Here is a 23,455-nt window from a genome sequence, read left to right as displayed (position 1 = left end):
TCTCACAGTCTAGAACCCCTTGGGGGGATGTCTGCCTGCTGGCTTAGGCCTGCTCCCCATGGTCCTTAGCGCTGCCGTGGAGGCAAGAGTGGATCCTGCCACTGCCACTGCACTGACCAGCTAGAGCCCGGCCTCTGGTTGAGCAGTGTTCCTCCTGTGGGAGTCACTGACCACCAGAGGGCAGCTCCTGTGTTGAGCATCTGCCTCCTGGTGGTCAATGTGCATCACAGTGACAGGTCATTCCATCGTTCAGTTGATTTGCATATTAGTCTTTTATTATATAGGACTAGAGGTCTGATGCATGAAATTCATGCAAGGGTAGGCCTCCGTTCCCTGGCTGCTGGCTTTGCAGCCCCTGCCTCGAAGCCCTGGCCCTGCCCCCCACCTGCACCCACCTTGGCTTGGCACTGCCTGAGTCTGCCACCACAAACTCCCAGTTCCCCAGTTCCACGGAGGACCTCCACTCCCCCACCCCGATCGATGGGCCCATGACCTGGGCTCCCTCTGCAAGGCGATTGTGGGATGATGACAGGCCTGGCATCAGTGCATATCCATATCATAGCATGGTCATCTGGAAGGTCATTCTGCTGTTTGGCCATTCATTAGATTTGCATATTACACTTTTATTATTATAGATAGGATAGTTTACTTTGTATCTCTATAAGAAGAATTTTTGAAATGTAACCACAATTATGAATATCATACCTAAAATTTAATATAGTACAGTACTCAATATCATAAAATAGCTGTCAGCATTGTAATTCCTAATTATCTCACAAATGTCATGTAAATATAAATAAACATACAAATATTTACATATACTCTTTGATCAAGATCTAAATACAGGACTGAGACTCTCATGAAAGTGAAAGAAGGTACACAGTCATTAGTGGGTGTCATTGGGTTCTTTTGACTGAACAGGCATATATAATTACCTAGCTAGGTTTATTCTACTTCTTTAACACTACTGCAACTATCTGGGCAGGTAATTGGAAAAACATAAAGGAAGCCTAGTTCACATTATTGTTTCTATCTCTCTCCCATTTTCTTAGATCTCTGTGCTCCCTGGTGTGCAAGTGGACATACTCTGCAGAGAAAGGCTGGGATGACAGTTTCTGGAAGATGATTGGTCTGGAAGACTTTGTTTCCGATAATTACAGCAAAATAGGTACAAAACAAAACAAAACAAAACAAAAAATCTGGAGAGTGATTATGTCTATGTATATATGAAGATGTTGATGGTTTTTTGTATGAATTAAAATACAGGGACCTAGCCCTGTTTTACAAGAGTAATGAGTAAGTTAAGGTGGTAGGCTTTTATGGTGGGGCTTACAGAAACTGAGTGGAGATACCAGATATGAAACTGCACTGAAATATAAAATCTTAGACATTAGGCTAGACTGATGAAGATATTTGCACAGAGAAGCTAGGAATAGCATAATAAAAAAAAGGGGGGTACAGAGGAAGGCATATGCATCATTTCCAGTCATTGCAAGTACAATGTTTTGTGAGTTAGATTCAAGGTAGCAAGCAAGGTCATGAACAGAAACAAATAATTGAAGAGATGAAAATGAGAAGAATCAAGAACAAAACAGAAACTGGAACATGAGCCAGCGGTTTTTAACTAAGGCTATAGGGTTTCAGACTTCCAGTTTTTTGTGGCACTGACTGGTTCATAAAGGTGACTAGTCAGAGTTTACCTGGTGAAAAGAATTCAGATACTATGTTTATATAACAATAGCTGACATTTTCAAGTTTAAAGTTTGCATGTTCATTTCACAGAAAGATATTTATTTCCTGTAGTTATCACTTAGAATTCCAGTAAGCTGTTACCAGGTAAACAAATACATCTGATTAAATAGAATTATATCTGCAGTGTTTAGTGTTTTGGCTAGGATGTTATAAAAATAAATTTTTAAAGTACAGTGGCTTACACAAGATAGAAGGTTATTTCTGTTTCACGTGATAGAATAGAGATAAGTGGCTATCATCAGGGGAGCTCTGCTATTTTCACAATGCAGCCTCCAACTTGGGGTCCGGGATAGCTGATCCAATTCTCATCAATTTCCAGCCCTTGAGGGGGGATGTGCTTTTGGGGAAGCATAACGTGGATATCAGCCATGCAACTTCTGATCACATCCCATTGATCAGCACTTGTTCTTAAGGCAGGCTGCAAGGGAAGCTGGGAAATGTAGTCATTGGCTGGGCAAACATGGGTCCATTCATGTGACTAGCTAAATGTTAAGCCACCCTTGATAACTGAATCACATAGCAGGCTATTTTAGTTCAACTTTTCTGTGGTGGAGTCCTCATGCCAGCGCTGTTAAAGTTCAGGAATATGATAGAAATATGAATATTGCTGAGTTGGAGAGAACATAGCTTGGTTTCTGTGGTCTGTTCAGCTACTAATAAGTCCAGGGGAAAGAACAAAGCCATGTAATTTGCAGAAAGAGCCCTTTCTGAAATTCGGTGTGTGTGTGTGTGTGTGGGGGGGTAGTGGGGAGGAGGGGTTCAGTTGAAACCATCTCAGGATCTGAGCTGGTAGAGAAGTGGGGAGGAGCTCAGGACCAAGGGAAGCGAGGAAGAAGCAAAGCCACTGTCATTCATCACCTACTCTCCAAGTCCTTTAACAGATGATTTGTTTTATATATTATCTTGTTTGCCCCTCACCAATCTGTTTGCATAGCTATACCTATTTTACAGATGGTAAAACTGAAACTCGGTTCCTTGTGCATGCGTAAGTTGTAGACTCAGTATTAGAACTGGGTCTGACTCCAATTTTCTACTAAAGCAGACTGCTCCCCTTTGGAATATATGAGGCTGAGGGAATTCATGCAATGATATGGTTGGCCTCCAGTGGGGTTAGGCAGCAATTTAACAATTAGAACCCAAAGCCAACCTGAGCTAGATTGGAACAAGAGCACATACAATCACATTGTATATGAGGGCATGAGCATAAGAATTTTGGGAAACATAGTTTAGCCCATGGTCACAGTGCACTGGTCATTAGCGCTAAGGCATAGCCACCAAGTTCTCAGCCCCCAGTCTGGTGCTTTGGAGGTGGCTCCCCCATGAGCTTCCTACTTTGATGAAGAACCATCAGGATTAAGTGTCAGGGGAGAAGCTCTTGTTCCATAATAAAAGGTGCAAAGTGGACCTGCAACTCTGAACTGGAGCTGAGGTAGAGGTAGTTCTGGCACTGTGTGAACTTGGACAAGTTTCGTATTGTTTCTATATCTTGTTTCTATAGTCATGCCTAAGAAAGACATAACTAATGATAGCTACCACTTCTCAGACATGGTACTGTTGAATTACAGCCATTGTGTTTTTAAATTTTCAAAACTGTGTGATGGAGTTATTTTTATTTACCCTGTCAAACTTAGCTGAAAACTATGTTTGAGAAAGTGGAAATGTGCCTAATGAATGGTCACACAGTTTGCAAGTGGTAGGCACAGAATTCAAACCTGTGTTTGGGTGATTCCAAATCCTGCTTTAACCATTTTGCATACTGACTTCCAAATAACATTATGTGCCTATAGCAGGTAGCAAATAAATAGCACTTTTTCTTCCTTCTATATTCCAAGCACATTTCTGTGTGCTTTTGCATACCTTGTTGAGGTAATTTTCATAACCAATGACAAAAATACATATTGTTACCTTGTTCGCAGATGAGACTAAGAGAGATAATCTAGTAATTTCCTCTAACCATATACAAAGCTAATAAGTGATGTTAGGATTGAAAACTTCCCAGTGGGAGGACCTAAGAGGAGCTAATCTTTTATTGGAATACATATGTCAATGTCAATGACTTAATTGTTCCAATGATTTTTAAAATTTATATGCTGCCCTCCAATTTAGTTGCTCTTACTTAAATATTCCCATGGTATGCTGAACCTAGCTTATTACAGTACATGTTGATGACCACTTTACATGTTTTGATTCCACACTAGACTGTGAGCTTCTTGATATCTGGATTTTCATGTATCTGTCTTTGTATTCCTGCTCCTGTCATAAGGCATCACACATTTTAGTAATTAAACTACTGTTTGATTAGTAAGTAGATTAATAACTGGGATGGCTGGTACTTGGATATTATTGTCTTTTGCCATTAAAGCTGAAATGATGTTTACTGTTTTTAGCAGTATCTTTGGTGACTTGGACCCAACTTCAACTCTGATTTTCTGATTAATAGTAGGCCCTTGAATAATGTCATTTAGTTATAATTTTGATTAGAAAAAAAAAATCTATTCCCACTGGGGGCACTGACTGTATGGAGTTTACACATTTGGTCCCAGTCCGAGTGAGGGGCACTGAGAGGGGTTCTGTGATGGAACAGTGTCCTCTTCAGCACTGGCTTCTGTCTTGGGCCCTAAGCTGCCTGGATAGGCTCTGGTCACCTGTGACCCTGAACTGGAATAATCAGGTTTGAAAATAATCATATATAATTATTATATTTGTTTCTATTAACCTTTCTTAAATGTATATATAGTCACATTCATTTCAGTGTTTATTATTAGAATTATACCAGAGGCCCAGTGCATGAATTTATGCACCAGTGGGGTCCTTTGGCCTGGCCTGTGCGATCAGGCCAGAACCAGCTCTCTGACATCCCCTGAGGGCTCCCAGATTGCTAGAGGGCAAGACCAGGCGAAAGGTGCACGATTGAGGCTGGGGAGGTCCACAAAAGGTTGGCCAGCTGGGGAGGGACTGTGGGAGGGCTCTAGAGTGTGTTCTACCCATCCTGCTCATTCCCAAGTGGCCGGACCTCAGCAGCAAGCTAACCTACAGGTCAGAGTGTCTGCCCCCTGGTGATCAGTGCATGTCATAGCAAGCAGTTGAGCAGCCTTAGCATATCATTAGCATATTGATTGGTTGAACGGATGACCAGACACTTAGCATATTAGGCTTTTATTATATGGGATTGGATCTGTATTTAGAAGTTTGGTGATGTTTATATGACCAGAAATATGCAATAGGAATATAACTCTTGTTTATGTTAACATAGGGTAAAATTAGTTTCATTATACATAATTTTGCTTAAAGTTGCAGTTTCCAAGACCCTGTCAACAACATAAGAACTTAACTATACTTTAACTTTTTGATGCTTTTCCTTCTCTTCCACAGGATTCATGTTTATTTTAATTTTCATATTATTAAATTTTTATTGAGGTATAATTGACATATAACATTGTATTAGTTTGAGGTGTACAAAATAATGTATGCATTGTAAAATGATGGTTACTACAATAGGTCTAGTCACCATCAGTCACCATAAAAAGTTGCAAATTAATTTTTTCTTGTGATAAGAATTGTAAATGTTTACTATTCCAGCCACCTTCAAATATGCACTATAATGCCATTGATTATAGTCTAGATATTGTCCACAACATCTCCATGACCTATTCATCTGGGCCTCCCCCGTCTGCCCCCAGCTTTCTCCCATTTCATCCTCTACATTCCCTCTGACAGCCACCACTCTGTTCTCAGTATTCATGAGTTTCTCTTTGGGTTGTTTTGTTTTGTATTTTAGATTCTTCTTACAAATGAACTCATATTGTATTTGTCTCTCTGTATGACCCAATTTCATTAGCATAATATCCTCTAGGTTCATCTATGCAAGAGGCAAGATTTTATTCTTTTTAATGGTTGAGTAATATTATATATATATATATATATATATATATATATATATATATATATATATATATATATATCATGACTATATTCATTCATCCATTGATAGACACAAATATTTTCATATCTTGGCTATCTATAATCATAAAAGTGTAATATGCTATTTAGACCGGATATCCTTCTAGACGACTTTCCAGATGAAGTCTGGGCTGCGAGGGAAGCCTGGGTTCTAGGTGCCTGCCAGCATTCGGAGGGAAGCCCATGTCCTGGGTACCTTCCAGGGGCCAGAGGGAAGCCCTGGTCCCGGGTGCCAAAGGGAAGCCAGTGCCAGCAGTGGGGGGAAGGAAGGCCTACTCTTAAATGAATTTTGTGCATCGGACCTCTAGTTATAAATAATGCTACAGTGAACATAGGGTTAAACATCTTTTTGAATTAGTGTTTTAGTTTTCTTTGGATAAATACCCAGAAGTGGAATTGTAGACCTTGTGGTAGTTCTATTTTTAATTTTTTGTGAAACATCCATACTGTTTTTCATAGTGGTTGTACCAATTTACACTCCAACCAGTAGTGCACAAGGGTTCTCTTTTCTCCATATTCTCACCAACATTTGTCATATCTTGCCTTTTTGATAATAGCTATCCCAGCAGATAGGAGATGCTGTCTCGTTGTGGTTTTAATTTGCATTTGCCTTATGATTAATGATGTTGAGCATCTTTTCTTGTGCCTGTTAGCCATCTGCATGTTTTCTATTGAAAAATGTCTATTCAGATCCTTTGTCTATTTTTAATCATTTTTTAAAATTTTTGCTATTGAGTTGTGTGAGTCCTTTATATATTTTGAGTAATATATTCTATGTAAATATTTTATTTTACCCATTGGTTGTCTTTTAATTTTGTTGATGGCTTCCTTTGCTCTATAGAGCTTTTTAGTTTGATTAGTATATTAGCTCTGCTAATAGAGAAATACCTACAGGAAATACTCAATAAAAGTCGATAATGTTCATCTAGCAGAAAATTTCCAGAGTATCTTTATTAGATTTTGCCTGTTAAGTTAATGGATTTTTAATGGATGTCCTAAGAAGACATACTATTAACTAGAATGTTGCCATCCATGAATTAAAACTTACCCATTCATCAAAATTAATTGTGATATTTCCTTTGGTTTTCATTTCTGGTGACTTGAACTTGGAGTTTCAGTCTGCACCAAAAGTGGAAGATGCTGAGAAGGATGCTAACTTTAAGGTGTGACTTTCAGAAACTCCTTTGGAAGCTACCTGTAGACATTCTTTAGCAATTCTTGGAACTATGAAAAGTGAATCTCAGAAGCCTCCCTATGAAGTGTTAAACATTTCCAGTGGACTCATTGCCCGTTAAGATATGGGCAATAGAGTGCAAAACCTTTTAGCAGATTTGAGCAGCATGTCATGGATTTGAGCATTAATACAATTACCATAATTTGCTCCATGTGGAGCTTTTAGCCAAGTCTTTACCAGCCTTCCTGGACTTGTGCAGTAAATAAATGCTTTCCCTGAAAACTGAACACCTCAGCAACTGATGGTCTTATGGAGGGATAGTTTTGAAGTAAATTATTTATGAACTGTAAGTTAAGGATCAAATGCAATATTTATATCGTGCATTTCAAGGACAGGGGAAGAACTTTTTCATTGTTTTATGTAACTACATGCAAGTTTTCAAAACTGAGTATTACTGCCTAATGCCTTCCTTTAGGGGGAGGTATTTGGATGGTGTGGTTTGGGAACATTATAAAAGTAAGGAGAAAACTTTATTTTTTTAGTCAAAATAACATAGTAGAATTTTTTTTTTTTTTTACAATTGAAACTATTCAAATTGATTTAATGTTCAGAATTAATGAAGAAAACACAAACCCAGGGTTCTGTAGGGAATTATATATCCATAGTCCAATAAAATGATCTGTGTCAATACATTTTGACCTTCAGTTCCATGTGACTCATTCCCAGGTTACCTATCTAATCCTAAACATCTATCAAAAGCAAACAGGAAGGAAGTGATCAGCAGGGAGAGAGGACCCTTAGGAAGATAAGCAACATCCCACCTGTTCTAATCGATTATCCAGGCTGGCTTCCAGCGTGTTCTCGTGGCCTTCTTACTTCCTGGGAAAAGTGCTTTAGTGTTTTATTGGGGTAGGCAAGCCTCTCTACGAACACTCGTGTGTACAACATAGCTGAGTTATAGAGTGCATTACAGGAAGAGCTTTGTTATAGAAAGGGTGCAGTGTGTTAGCTTGTAGGTCGTTCATTATTTGGGATCAGGGATGCCAGGCAAAGATGAAATGTGCAGCCCACGTAGAAGGAGTTTGTGCCTGTTACGTGAGAGGCAGAAATAAAGACAAAGAATATGTGAGGAAGACAGTTCCTTGAGGGAGGGAGGCTACACTTTTTCGCAGGTTTTCTCTCCCTCTATGAAACTGTATTATAAGCCTCGGACACTGTGGGCAGTCATCTGGCACATAGTAGATACTGATGAGATGATACGACTGGCTTACAGAAAGTGATTTCAACTCAGTGTTTGCAATCCTTTTCAATAACATATTTGTCACTTAACACGTTTCAGATGGATCATGAGAATTCTAACTTCATATTACACAGTGTTTTACATAGTATCACACTTTAAAAAGATATTAGTTTGTAAGAACATGTAATAAATAACCTCAAAATGCAATGGGTATTTAATTTTAAAGCGTGCCTTTAACATTTATGTAAAACGGTTTTTGTACTTGTTCAGTAAAAACTTATCTGGCCACTGGCAATAAAATTACTGGTCTGCGATGTGCTTAGAAGGGACTCCTGCGGAAGGCATCCTCCAACCTGAATGGTAGCTGCAGCAAGCCTCATTCCTGTAGCAGACATGGAGACCGTGTCCTGGCGGGGATATCAAAGGCTCTTTCCATAGAGGAAAAAGAACAAAGAGAAAAACTTATTTTAGGAATAGCGGGAATATCACTTTTCCATAGAGTAAAATAAACCCCATAGTTAACTCCATAGTTAAATCTGCATTTTATAGATTTTTGTCCTGTGGGCTTAAAACCTGTAGGTAAAGTATATGATGAGAGCACAGATGTGCCAGTACTTGCTGCTGTTCTGCTCTGAAGTCAAAGCAGGTGAGAACAATCCGCAGAGCCACCTAAAGCAAAGTGCAGCATTGGCTTTGGTTAGACTGAAGTAAAGGGCAGGGGGGATCCTACCTGTCTTTTAAACCTAGCTGGACCTTGGGACCTGAGTGACATTGACAGTGCAGTCGTTGACCAAGGAGCTGGGACAAAAGACAAGAGGTCTGGTTGGGCTCACTTCAGCACTTGATCTGATTAATTCAGAAACTCGGAGAGCCCACTGGCCTGAATGTAGGTAGTTTAAGGAGAGAAATATGTGCCCAGCCTGTGCTGACTCCATTTCAAGGGTGTGGCTCTATTTCCTGGTTAACATGGCCCCATGGATGATGGACTTTTAAAAAATGTATATTTTTGCCAAAACCGGTTTGGCTCAGTGGATAGAGCATCGGTCTGCGGACTGGAAGGTCCCGGGTTCTATTCTGGTCAAGGGCATGTACATTGGTTGCGGGCACATCCCCAGTAGGGGGTGTGCAAGAGGCAGCTGGTCAATGTTTCTCTCTCATCGGTATTTCTAGCTCTCTATCCCCTTCCTTCCTCTCTGTAAAAAATCAATAAAATATGTTTATAAATAAATAAATAAATAAATAAATAAATAAAAAATTAAAAAAATGTATATTTTTATTAATTTCAGAAAGGAAGAGAGAGATGGAAACATCAATGGTAAGAATCATTGATTGGCTGCCTCCTGCATGCCCCTTACTGGGGATTGAGTACTCAGCCCAGGCTTGTGCCCTGATCTTGGATCAAACCATGACCTCCTGACTCATAGGTCAATGCTCAACCACTGAGCCACATCAGCCGAGCCTTTTTTTCGATTCTCATGGGTCAGCTAAGCGATTCTTTTTCTGATGGATAGAACAAGGATGAGTATAGAAGCAGGAGATGGTCTAGTTAACATTAGTGCTTCCCTTTCCTGAAAGAGAGAAGAGGAAATCTCCTTGTAGAAACACGGCTGAGGGTTTTCACCAGCAGAATTCATCATGACCAGTATTGGGAGCCAGAATCCAACAATGCCATTTGTAGCTGTGCATATTATAAAATCCCTTTAAGCTATTAATACCCAATTTTCTGAAATCACCCAATAAAACTGGGCATGTTTACAAGGATTCATGCATTTATTTCTTAGAATGTGAAACTCGTTTTTCATTTGGAGCTTTGTTGAACTACTGCTGTGTGTTGGTATCGCCAGCTATAGGAGCTGTCTTTTGTAGTTTATATTGTGAGGTCTTTGGCCACAGGTAATCCACATCTTCTAAGCTCCTTGGGGCCTCTCACACTCTCTTCCATGTCCTGAGCCTTTGAGCTTGTCCCATCTCTTCCTGTTTAAGTGATAGAGCAAGGTCTTTTCTATGCTTGAGGCAAGTCCATCTTCTCTGAGTGTTGTACTATCTTGTTTTACCCTTAAAAATAACACTTTGGTCGAAACTGGTTTGGCTCAATGGATAGAGCCAAACTGGTTTGGCTCAATGGATAGAGCTTGGGGACTGAAAGGTCCCAGGTTTGATTCCGGTCAAGGGCATGTACCTTGGTTGCGGGCATATCCCCAGTGCCAGGTGGTGTGCAAGAGGCAGCTGATCGATGACTCTCTCTCATTGATGTTTCTAACTCTCTATCTCTCTCCCTTCCTCTCTATACAAAATCAATAAAATATATTTAAAAACAAAACAAAACACTTTGCCTGATGGAGAATGACCTAGAGGTCTTCTTGTCAGATAATGACCCATCCAGTCAAGCATCCTTCCCTCCAACCACACCAATGAGTGCCAGGAGCAGGGCTAGGTACTGGAGATACAGAAATGGATGCACCACAGTCAGTCAGTCGCCTTGGGAATCTCATGCCTGGGCAGTGAAGGGTGGGGATAAATGAATAAATAAATCATCTTTGTTTTTCAGTAAGTCTAGAGAAGTCCAAAATACTGCAGGAAGCAGAGAAGGAAGTCACTAACTAGAGGTAATACCAAGGAAGGATTCTCATGAAATGGCGTTTGAGAATTGGCAGAAGTTTATGAGTGGTTGTTTACCACAGAAAGAGAGATGAAATCTGAGGAAGAAGAAACAGCACAGGCAAGGACATGGAGTCAGGGGAGAGTGTGAGGTCCCTGAGTTGCCTGGCGTGGCTGGAGCAGAGTGATCCTGGGGTGTGATAGGAAGGGGACTGTTCTTAATTTCTAATGGGACTTCTATCTCCATTGAAGATGGGGTCACTGGTGAGAGATCCAGCATAGCAAGAGTGGCCCCATTGCTCTCAAGAGATAGTTTCAATTTCTGCCTTTGCCATTGCTACAAAGAAAATTGAGGGCAGTTTTAGAAGTTTTATAGTTCCTGTGAAGGTGTGTGTGTGTGTCAGTCTGTGTCTGTGTCCCAAGTCCATTTCTTTCCTTTACTTACTTGCAGTATCCATTACTTCTTCATTCCATAAGCTTTGTTGTAAAACCGAAATGGGATATCAGATACCATACAATAGTGTGGTTTATGAAGCCTGTAGACATGTTAGCAGTTATAATCTTCAAGTGTACCTCGGCACCTGGAGTGCAACAGTCTTCACTTCCTCAACACTCTGCACCCTGCCTGTTGGGCCTGAATAAAGTGACTGTGCTCCCCAGTTCTCACCACCCTTAGATTCCCAGAAGTTCTGTTTCAGCTGCTGGCTCTTCCAGGAATAGCTCTGCAGAGCCAGAAGAGCAAGGAAGCAGTGATGACCACACCATGTTGTAAGGCAATGGTTTTCAAAGGTTTTGTTGGATATAAGGTTTCAAGTAACTGCTCATCCTTTCAGTATGGCATCTGGAAAATATTTGGAAGCCCCCAGAGGGTGAGGTCAGCCTCTTCCTACTGCTAGACAATCAGTTAATACCAGAGCTGAAAGGGATCATGGAGATTTTGCTCTAATGCCCTCATTTTATAGATGAAGAGCCAAGACTCAGGGAGGTAGGGTGAATTTACTTGGTCTTACAGCATTTCCCAGACACAGCTGAGACCCCCCCAGTCCTATGCCTGTTCCACTACTCGATGCCACCTTTCCTGTTTGACATTGCTCATCTGTGGTCATTTAGCCAGTTTAGAAATGGTTGTTTGAAAAGGTTTATTAGCACCAGATCAGTGTCACCAAGGCAAAGACTTACATAGATGAATTCACCCTTCTTCAATCTTTAAAAAATATGTGATTTTATTAATTTTTAGTGAGAGAAATGCCAATATGAGAGCCCAACATCAATTGGCTGCCTCCTGCATGTCTCCTACCTGGGATCAAGCCTTGCAACCCAGCATGTACCCTGATCTGGAATTGAACTGGCAGTCTTTAGGTGCACCAAACGATGCCCAGTCCACTGGGCAACACCAGCCAGGGCAGTCTTCAGCCTTGCAAATGCAGGAACTGGACTTTACCCACGCAGCCAGTTATATCTAGGGACATATAAATCAAGCTCTTAAGCAACTGATTTATATAAACAAGAATAACTAAGTAGAATATTAGCCAATGCTTATGCTAATGGTTAAGAATTTGGTCACCAGAGCCAGACAGGCATGAGTCAGTTCTGGCTTTGTTATCTGCAAGCCATGTAAGCCCTGCCATATATATTGTTGGGTGTGGTACTTAATTTTTTTGAGCCTTAATTGGTATATTTTGGGGATGAATGAGCATATTATGAGGATCAAATGAAATAATGCAGGTGAACTGCTAGCACATACAAAGTCTTCAGAAAATGTTACTTATTACCACCTTAACAACTTAACAACTGTCCATTCTCCAGAACTCCAAGGTGATAGATCATGTCTGCCAAAGTCAGTACCCCTTGAAATATTCCATGTAATTATTACCAAATCTTTTGACTTTGGGGAATGCCATTTTTCTGAGTTCCACTCTTGGGTTCAAATAGCTTTTTTTTCAAAGTAGGATATAATCAAAATAATCAGATTTCTGCTTCCTAATTAAAACTATTTCCTTGAGAGGTTACCTTGATCAGAATTGTAGGTTTTCCTAAATTATTCAATCCTATAATACAATCCTTAGCTTTCCCCCCACGCACAAAGGAGCACATATCCATAGGCAAATAAAAAGCACAGGACAGCCCTGGCCAGTGTGGCTCAGTTGGTTGGAGCATCCTCCTGTTGCAGGTTTGATTCCCAGTCAGAGCACATATGCAGGTTGTGGGTTTGATCACCAGTCAAAGCACAGGCAAGAGGCAACTGATTGATGTTTCTATCTAACATCCATGCTTCTCTCTCTCTCTAAAATCAATAAAAGCATGTCCTCAGGTACAGGATTCATTGGTAATAATTAACTAGGAAACTCTCACTAATGCTCCTATAATGCTTCATGACTTTAGAAGAGTATTTCTTTCCGTGCACTATTACATTCATTTTTCACATCAAATTTGGAAAATAGGTTTTAATAAATTTGGGGAAACAGGGTATGTCCCAGATTTTTTTCCCCATATTCTCTCTTGTCTTAGAAAATATTTGAGGGAGCTTATAACAAGTAGACAAAGATAAAATAAGGTAAGTGGGATTAAAGGTTAAGTAGTTCCAAAGATGGAAACAAAAGGAATTCAGATGGGACTAAACATATGTACCAATGGCTTAAATGTCCACTTTAGCTGAGTTTCAAATTTGCTTTAAATCCTCAAGCAGCCAAAGTGACGGGGAATATCTTGCCGGTAACTCAATATGATGCCCAGGAGAGAGAAAATATAAAAGTAATTATTCAGAGAAACTAAGAGAAACTAAAAATAATGTGAGTAATCAGATCAGATAAGTTTTTCCCCTTGGGGCCTGCATTGTGAGGTCCCTGTGTGAGGTCATCCTAATTGCCAGGCATTACTCAGGTATTACTTTCTCCATGTGGCATGTAGAACTTAGGTCCTCATAGGTTAAGTAATTTGCTTACTACCTGACACATAGCTAGTAAATGGCAGAGCCAATATTCTAATTCATATCCATAGAGTTCTAAAACCCAATTTCTTTCTGTTATCCCAAAGAACATTTAAAAAATAAATAACCCCACTCAGCAGCTCTGAAAGATAGAGCCTTACATTAATGTCCACATCAGGACAATATATGACATCACAAAACTCAGTATCATAAGGCTCCCTGGGCAGCTTCTGTACTTTGAATTTAAAGGCAAATGCCTAGTGCTTGGTAGAAAAGCCTCGGGGAAGGGAAGCAGAACATGAAGTATTAATACACATCGTAAAATCATTACCTGGTCCCTTAAGTAGCCTCTGAAGTAAAGACAGTGGAGGGAAAAATTGCAGGAGGCTTTCCCACCCCCCTTCCTAATAGATTATATATTTCACCAGCTAAAAGGGTATAAAAATTTAACGGAATTTTTAATGTCTTTCTAGGTTTTACAATACCACAAAGAGATCATCTTCATTTTCTCTGCCACGAGAACAGATGGGTGGCAGGGGTGGGGGGGCTGTGACTCATTACCTTCTCGTGTCTGTAGAGGCTGTCTGAGAAGCAGGCAAACTTCAGGGATCAATAGGGCTCAGAGCAATGCGGTATCTGCCAACAAGCCTTGGAAAGGCCATTAGTCAACCAGTGACCTGCCAACCTGACCACAGCAGCCTTCTGATGTGGATTCTCAGAAAGGTTAGCCCGTGCTGGGAAACTGAAAAGGTCATGGGTATCTCACCATTAGAACTCCACAGAGCTGGGTGAAGGGTACTGCTGAGGAGCTAGGAATTCAGAGGCAGGGGCCACCTCAAAGGCCAAGGTCACCACCTACAAGGTACATCACCAAGAGAGGCTAAGTAGAAGAGGCAGCAGCTATGACATGCAACACAGAAGAGTAACCAATGTAAATGGCTGCCTTCCAAGAACAATGATTTAAATGACTTCTAAAAGGATGACAATAATGGCATGAGGTCATTTGTCCAACCAGATCTAAAAGCAAGTCCCAAGTTAAAAACTTTCAGAAAAAGGAAAAAATAATCCCATACTGAATTTTGACTAGCAATGTGATTAAAACACATGCAGCTTTGCAAGGTGTCATATTGTTCACTCATTATTCTCCCAGAATTTCAGAGGAGCTCCATGCTAGATAGAGGGAACAAGGCCTTAAAACATGGACACTCTAGTTGAGGATACAAAAGGAGAAATAAGTAAGCAGCAGGTGCTACTGAGGCTTACACTATGCCCCAACACTCCAGACAGGAAGAGTGTTACTGAGAAAAGAATTTCAAAAAAAGGTTAACACCTAAGGTTAGGTTAACAGAACTTATTCATAGCAAACCTGGGCTAATTTTTAACATCATCCTCTTTCACAAGTATATGCTAAATAATCAAAACCAAGATATCTTCCATCATTACCATGAAAGATATAGGTCAATCATTTTTAGGAAGCAAACTTTTGTTGGAAAACTGGGTTAATGGATGACCATTTCTTATCTCTGAGCAGCAATTCTATTATGTTCTTTCTATTATGTTCTTATAGGCTCCAAGATCACATCTGAAACTCATTTTCCTAGTTGTGGGCATAAATACATAAACTCTCTTAGGTTTTTCATTTTCTCTCAACCGCATTTGGTCTGATTGAAACAAGTATTCTGGGATAATGATTTCAACATAATTTCCCATCCTAGTTGTACTGGTCTTCTTTCACCATGCTCCTTCCTGTCAAAGTCCTTACAAATGCTGTCCCTTCTGACTGAAACACTGCTCTCTTCATTAACTCTTCACAGAGTTAATGCATATTAACTTAGCTTAATCATCACTTCCTCAAATGTTTCCTAGCTTCTCTGGCAAGGTCATATCCCCTTATTACAATTTTGAAGCCCCCTTTGCCCATTCTTTGCAGCATTTATCTCAATGGCAATCATGAGATTGATTAATACTCTTTCCACTCAAGGAAAACTCAAGGAAGGCAGAAACCCTGTTGGCTTTGGTTCACCATTGTTCTCCAATAATGAGAACAATGTCTAGATTATTAAGTTAATGAGTGAGAACAAAAACGGGCAATCATAGGTGTTGAGTGTTTCCTCTCTTTTTCATTTAGCTATTAATATGATCATGTCATTGCACATAATTAGCCCTACCTTCTCAGTTTTCCTTCCTTTGAATATAATTATCATAAGTCCTTTCTGGTTTTCACTGGATTTGGCATTAGGGGAGTCCAATGGTATCTCCATTTGTCATTATGATATTTTACATAGCATTGAATCTTCTTGTGTTGTTTAATTTAGCAACTGTTTACTTGAGTCTTACTAGAAGCTACCCTGTTTCCCCAAAAATAAGACAGTGTCTTATATTAATTTTTGCTCCCAAAGATGCGCTAGGTCTTATTTTCAGGGGATGTCTTATTTTTCCATGAAGAAGAATACAGTACACATTTATTGTTAAATGAAAATAAAGGAATTTTATTACCTGTATATGGTACGGTAGTACCTTAGTTGTCAACACAAACAAGACAAACTGTGAATCCTACAGTATCAGGAATTTACTCATTCAATGACAATCATGTCATCATCATAACAATCCAATTCCTGAATTTCCTGGTGAATTTCTTGTGATTCCATTTCTTTCAGAATCAGTGGACCAAATCTCTCATGTTTAACCTGGGGAGGGCCTTATTTTCTGGGGGGATGCCTTATATTTCACTCAGAAGGAAACCTGTAAGTAGGTGTTATTTTCGGAGGATGTCTTATTTTCGGGGAAACATGGTAGTTGGTACTCAATAGATGATTAGCATATAAAAAAATGAATAAATGTTAGAGAATACACACAAACAGATGCTTCAGGGGAGAGTTAAAACAAATAAAAGAGGTTTGAAATAATGAGTTTGTGCCTTTAAGATTTCCAAATGACGACATGGAGTAAGCAGTGGGTCTATCGGGTCTAGTAATAATTAATGTCGTTTTAAAACATTCGTTTAAAATCTTGCTCGGCGTTGACTTGTATTGACATAACCTTCAAACACGTGGTATCTACAGAACGTGTGAAGTGCAATTAACAAGTTTTGCTTGAAAAAGTTTGTGTTTGGTTTGGTTTTTGTTGCAAAACTAGGGCTAAGAAGATGGCGGATGAAGAGCATATTCGGAAGAAAAGCAAGTGAGGCTGCAAAAAACATCTGTAGTGCTCTTGGTCAAGATGCAGTTAGAGCCAGAAAATGCCAGCGCTGGTTTGAGAAATTTCGCGAGGGAAATTTTTCGTTAGATGACAAGAGTGGTCGAGGCCGTGTGTCCAATTTTGATCAAGAAGCTCTTCAAGCTCTTTTGGTGCAAAATCCTCAAATTACCCAACAAGAGCTTGCGACAACTTTAAATTGTTCACAAAAAACAATTTCCAATCAATTGCGTGCACTTGGCAAAGTCCAAAAGTTTGGAAAATGGGTTCCTCATGAGTTGACCGACAACAACCGAAATCAAAGAGTCACAATTTGCAGTTCGCTCCTCTCTCATCAAAACCGTTTGCCGTTTTTAGAGCAAATTGTTACCGGAGATGAAGAATGGGTGCTGTATGTTAATTTGAAACGGCGGCCTCAATGGTTGGACAAAAATGAGGCTCCGCAGCCCACGCCAAAACCTGACTTGCATGCGAAAAAAGTGATGTTGTGTGTTTGGTGAAATTTTAAAGGAATTCTTCATTATGAACTTTTACCATCTAACCAAACCATTACAAGTGCAGTGTATAGTGCCCAATTGGAAAGGTTAGCCCAAGCTTTAAGAGAAAAAGAACCCGCGCTGATTAATTGGAAGGGCATAATTCTTCACCACGATAACGCACGACCGCATACTGCAAGAATCACTGCTGAAAAACTGCGCCAGTTGGAATGGGAAGTTCTCCCTCAACCTGCATATTCTCCTGATATTGCCCCTTCTGATTACCATTTGTTTCGTTCTTTGCAAAACTTTCTTCTTGGAAAAAAATTTAATAATGAAGAATGCCTCAAAAATGCATTGACCGAATTTTTTGCATCAAAATCACAAGAATTTTACAACAGAGGGATTAAAATGCTTCCTGAGCGTTGGGCACAAGTAGTAGAAAACAACGGCAACTATATTGTTGATTAAATTTTTTTGTATTGCTTAAATAAATTCAATTTAAAAAAAGTATTAGAAAACGACATTAATTATTACTAGACCTAATATTTTGTGAAGAGGGATAAGGCTAGGAATAGAGATTTGGAAGTCATCAGTGTAGATGGTATTTGAAGCTGTAGATATGTGTGAGATACTCTGGAGGAAGAAAAAAAATGGATCTGGGGAAAGGAATTCAGTACTTAAAGGTCAGGTAGAGGAGGATGTGCCTGCAAAGGAGGCCAAGGAGTAATGAACAGGGAGATAAGAAGACCAGTAGAGCTGAGAATTGGAGGGCACAATCTCCAGGATGCTGAAAGAGAAATTGAAATGAAGACTGAAAATTCTCCATTTGATAAAGTGACCAGGACTTTAGTGAAAGCTACTTAAAGGCAGAGGATAAGGGTTGAAGAGGAAATAATTAGTACAACTAACATTTACCACGTATTTACTGTGCCATGTGCTACATATGGATTATCATATTGCAACAACCTTGTGAGATCTGTAGTAATCTTATCCCTTCCCCTCTCCTGCCTTCATATACTGTAGAAGAGGGTAAATGAGGCATAAATAAGTCCGTCACCCTAAGTCACACAGCTGGCTAGTGTGGATTGAAGCCACATGTCAGATGTGTAGTCACGCTTCAAGGCAAGACAGTCAGATGCCAAACTGAGAATACTAGCTGAGAATACAGAGCCAGCAAGTTTAAACAGTTCTTGAGAAATTTTATTGGGAAAGAAAAAAAAAAAAATGGGGGCAGTGGCTGGAGGAGGAAGAATAGTTGAAAGTGGATGGAGTTTTCCATTGCTTTGTTGGTTGCTTGAAGATGGGAGAGATTTGCTTGAGGAGATCTAAAGCTATGAGAAGGTTCTAACAGTGAGTAGTTGATTGATGATACCAGAGAGAAAGGAGAATCAGTGCTGTAACTGTCCCAAGAAGGCAGGAGGGAATGGCTCCTGGAAAAGAGTGGGGATATAGCCATTCTATCCTATATAATAAAAGCCTAATATGCAAATTGTCATCTCTGATGGTTGTTTGACCTGGAGACTGGGAGTTTGATTGCTGTGACATGTGCTGACCATGAGGGGCGGCATGGAACATGGCAGGCATTAGCGACATGCTAGGACCTCTCACTGGCTACAAAGGTGCTGTGAGAGTGCAGGATGTCCGCCAAGCTCACTCTCACTCTCACTCCCCCTGCTACCTTCCTCCAGGACACAAGAGCTTGCACCACGGAAGACCCAGCATCCTCCAGGTGAGCTAGGCCACAGCCACTGGGACCACAGGGACCTGTCGGGCTCCCTGTGGGTTTGCACAGGAGCTAGTCTGTGAGGCCACCAGGAGAGAGTGTGCTGCCTGCCCCCACTTTCATGCAGTGACACTGGGCAGCCCAGAGGCCACAATGTGCCCTGGCCCGCAGCGTCCAGCCATGTTCACCACATCTCCACATGGGGACTCAGGCACCATGACTCAGGCAGAGGGGGGTGCATGGGGCCCAGAGGCCCAGGTTCTGCCCAGGGCCCAGAGGACAGTTGGAACCTGCCCTTCCACACTAGATCCCTGCACTGGCCAGGCCTAGAAACCACACCTGTGCATAAAATTCGTGCACCAGACCTCGAGTTGTAATAGTAAGAAGATGAGTCCAGAACTGGGAGGAGCATACGTTCAGAAATGGGAAGTTGGGAAAACTCCCTTCACATAGCTTCTGTTTCTATAGATGATCATCTGAGAGAGTGGGGAAGTCATAAGTTTGAGAAGAGTGGAAAAGATTTAAATAAGGAACAGTGGAGGAAGATGATCAGAGAAAAAACGTGGAGGTTTATTGAAAGATATTGAGAGCATAGGTGAAGGGTTATCATGAAACTATTAATCTGACCTGTTGTGTGTTATCTTCAGCAGAGCTAAGCATTCTGGTTGCAAGCACAGAGAGAGGGGCTGCTCAGTTGTTTTGTTAATCCTGGTGAATAGTAGCACCACCAGTTCTGCACTCCCTTGGCACCTCCTTCCTTTTGATCCCCCCTATTTACTCAGTTACCACGTGCTGTCAGCTTTATGCTCCAACTATCTTTGTAATCCATGAACTCTCTCTACCTTCAGTGCTACCATGTCTCTGTTTCTATCATCTGCCACCTGGACCATTAGTCAGCAGCACTTCTCACACTTCTCACTGATTGGAAATTTGATTTCTTAAATTCATTCTGCAACTACAGCCAGCTTCAGCTTTTGAGAATGAAAATCTAATCCTGTGATTTACCAGCATAAACCTTCCCAAGTCTTCCCCTTGCTCTTGGGGGCTCAGAAGCCTCTTCATAGCCTCCTTTTTTGGCACCATTCTCTGCCTCTGTCTCTGTCCTCTAGTCTGTAACCCATATTTCAGTTTTCTGCATATAACACCCTTGACCTCACCATAGGGCCTGCTCTTATATTCTTATTGTCTTGCTTCCAGTGTCAAGTCCATGTTCTAATGGCAGAAGGAGGACAAGGACAATGGGCAAAGTGTGCATGTTATCTGAGTCTGCTTCCATTTCAGGATGTCATTTTGACACCTCACCCCATCATTCCTGCATCTCATTGACCAGAATTATACAATATCATGTGAATACCACTATCTGTAAGGGAAGCTGGAAAATAGAAGTTTTTCACTGGTCACATTGCAGCCTTCAATAAAAGCAGAGTAGCATTATAAAGAAAGAAGGGAAGGATGTGTACTGAGTAGGAAACTTAGAGTCTCTATCATAGATTGATCAGAATCTGTTTTCCAGGTGAAGGATTGCTGATAAAATAACAAAGTGAGGACTCAGAGCTGAGTAATACCATGTCTACAGGAAAGAAATTGCCAGAACATTCAGTTGAGGTAGGAAAAAGGAAGAGATGAAGCTGGAGTAATAGGCAGGGACAAATCATAACAGCCTTTCTGTGTGATGATGAATTGCTAAAACTTTATCCTATACTAGAGGCCCAGTGCACAAAATTTGTGCCAGAGTAGGCCTTCCTTCCCCCAGCTTCCAACACTGGCTTCCCTCTGGGACCCAGTACCTGGGCTTTCCTCATAGCCCCAGCTTCATCCAGAAGGTCATCCAGTCTAATTAGCATATTACACTTTTATTGTTATAGATGTTAATGTTTTCTAAATGGCATTTTATACCCCAAGTGGTGTCAAGCAAAATGGTCCATTGAGTATGGATAGAAAATTTAGAATGTCTATTTATCTTTATTTTATTTGTTAAAAAAATATATTTTATATTTTATATGCACACACAATCACATAACTTATAAATTCAATAGCACAAATATTTATATTGGAAATCCATGCTAAATACTTTTTTTAAATGGCAAACCCCCTTATAGTAGGCATCAAGGAATTGATGAAATATTTTAAACTAGGAAAGACATGGTCCAACTTGATCATTATTTTCCTTTAGAATATAAAGTTCTTTAAAAAAATATTTTTACAATTTTAGAATGTTAGTACTTGGAAAGGAACATATAATATCTACATACTTCCATTTTATAAGGAAGATAACTGAAGCTCAGGAATGTGAAATAATTGGGCCCATACCTGAATTAGTTTGAGGCAGAGCTGGACCTCTAAACTAGACTCTGTCTCCAAATGCTCTTTGTATGTTTTTTTCACACAGTAGTGCATCATTTCTTCCTCATAACGATGCAGAGGCCAAGGTCGGACTACAGGTGTCTCATAAACATGCACCCCAACCACACAGAGTTCTATGAGAGTGAATTACCTGTTTATCCTTAGGATTCTGTTGACTATTTAGTCAACCTGGAAGTCTGGAGGCATAGTTTCTCCCAGGTTCTTTTTCCATGTTGCAAAAACCATTGGGAGTTCAGTTCATCAGAGAGACTTTTTGACGCTGTGTTTGCAAAGCTTACAGGCTAAGAGATGGAACTGAACAGATTTCTGACTTGGGAAGATAAAGACTTTCCAAAGGGTGCACTGTTCCACTTTTTCTCAGCTCTGTGCCTTTGAAAAATACATGTTCCCATGGGAACGTGTTGGTGTTTGGATATATTTCACAAAGAGTATCTTGTAAAACCTGATAGGGGAAAAACAGTCTGATTTATAGAATACTATTTCCTGATATTGTGAATACTAGCTCAGGTCTATGTTAACCACTTGGCCAATGTAGTGGGTTTACTTCTTCATGCCTTCATTAGCCCAGCTATGCAAGGAGAAGAACAGGGATTCTCTGATAACCAGATGGTGAAAAAGATCTGTTCTCTCTCGAGCATACTCAACTATTCAGAAAATTCAGTTTATAAGGTGAACAGACCAAGGGTTAGATGTCTCCAGATGAATGTGTTTGTCAAGTTGATGATCGTGTTTACCAAGATCCGTTTATCACCAGCTGAGTCCTCGTTTAATGGCTTAGGTCACCCTGGAATTATTTCAAAAACCAGCCTGATGTTATAACCTCCTGTGGGCTTGCCAGACACAAATCTAAAGTGAAGTCTGTAGTCTTCCTGGTAGCAAACTTCAACCTCAAGCTCAATTATATGAATCATAGACAATTGTTTTTATATTTGAGGAAGGTCTTACCCTTGCAAAAATGACCATTTATTTATAAGACAGAGCCTGATACACACACACACATACACACACTCCCACACACACATAACACACTGTTTTGTTTTGCTTTGAAATTAGAATCTTGACTATAGCTATAGGACCTGGGAAGAGAGTTCTAATTTATTTGACAATCCTACATAGTCTATGAGATTTAGTTTGGATATTGAAATATTGCCATTTCTGGAGTATTCTAATGGCTTCTTGGCACAAGAAAGAATCCAGATTATACCATATAATTTTATGGTATTTCAGGATAAACATATATATGACTAGAGTTCCTGATTTTTATTACTTAGAATACAAGCTGTTGCTGTTGACAGTGGTTCAAATAAAAGAAGAATTTATTTTTCTTGGTCCAGGGTTGGTACTGCACCTGAATGGACTCAGGGCACAGGCTTTTCAGATGGTCTTCTGCCATTTATAAGGTTTTGTCTACACAACTGAAGGAAGGCCCATTTCAGCCTTCAGGCAGGAAAAAGGAGAAAGGTGAACATATGTTCCTTTCCTTTAAGGTCATGAACAAGTAATTGTACACATTATTCCTATTCTTATTTCATCCACCAGAACCTCTTAGTTATCTAATTTTGGGGCTTTTAATTATCTAACTAAAGGCCCGGTGCACAAAATTTGTGCATGGGGGGATGTCTCTCAGCTGAGCCTGCACCCTCTCCAATCTGGGACCCCTCGAGGGATGTCCAACTGCCCTTTTAGGCCCGATCCTACTGGTAGGATTTAATGGCTTCTTGGCACAAGAAAGAATCCTACCGGGAGGATCGGGCCTAAAAGAGCAGTCATACATCCCTTTCACAATCCAGGACTGCTGGCTCCCAACTGCTCACCTTTCTGCCTTCTTGATTGCCTCTAACTGCTTCTGCCTGCCAGTCTGATCACCCCTAACCATTCCTCTGCCAACTTGATTGATGCCTAAATGCTCCCCTGCCAGTCTCTTTGTCCCTAACTGTCCTCCCCTGCAGGCCTGGTCACCCCTAACTGCCCTCTCCTGCAGTCCTGGTCACCCCTAACTGCCTTCCCCTGCAGGCTTCAATGCCCCCAACTGCCCTCCCTTGCA

General features: G+C 40.5%; 1 protein-coding gene across 12 annotated transcripts in view; it reads left to right on the top strand.

Moving 5' to 3' along the window:
- The window catches only part of FGGY (FGGY carbohydrate kinase domain containing), a 395,380-nt gene that overhangs the window by 151,216 nt on the left and 220,709 nt on the right, over nt 1-23,455 (top strand). For all 12 annotated transcript variants that reach the window (XM_084872970.1, XM_084872965.1, XM_084872968.1 and 9 more), the window contains one exon: nt 1,053-1,168. In XM_084872970.1, the coding sequence (XP_084729096.1) occupies nt 1,053-1,168 (116 nt within the window). The remainder of the gene's footprint in view (nt 1-1,052; nt 1,169-23,455) is intronic.

The sequence above is a fragment of the Pipistrellus hanaki genome (genome assembly GCF_964339955.1).
Source record: "Pipistrellus hanaki genome assembly, chromosome: 2".
Taxonomy (NCBI): Eukaryota; Metazoa; Chordata; class Mammalia; order Chiroptera; family Vespertilionidae; genus Pipistrellus; species Pipistrellus hanaki.
Note: the sequence above shows the minus strand (reverse complement) of the source record. Positions and strands in the feature narration are given on the sequence as shown.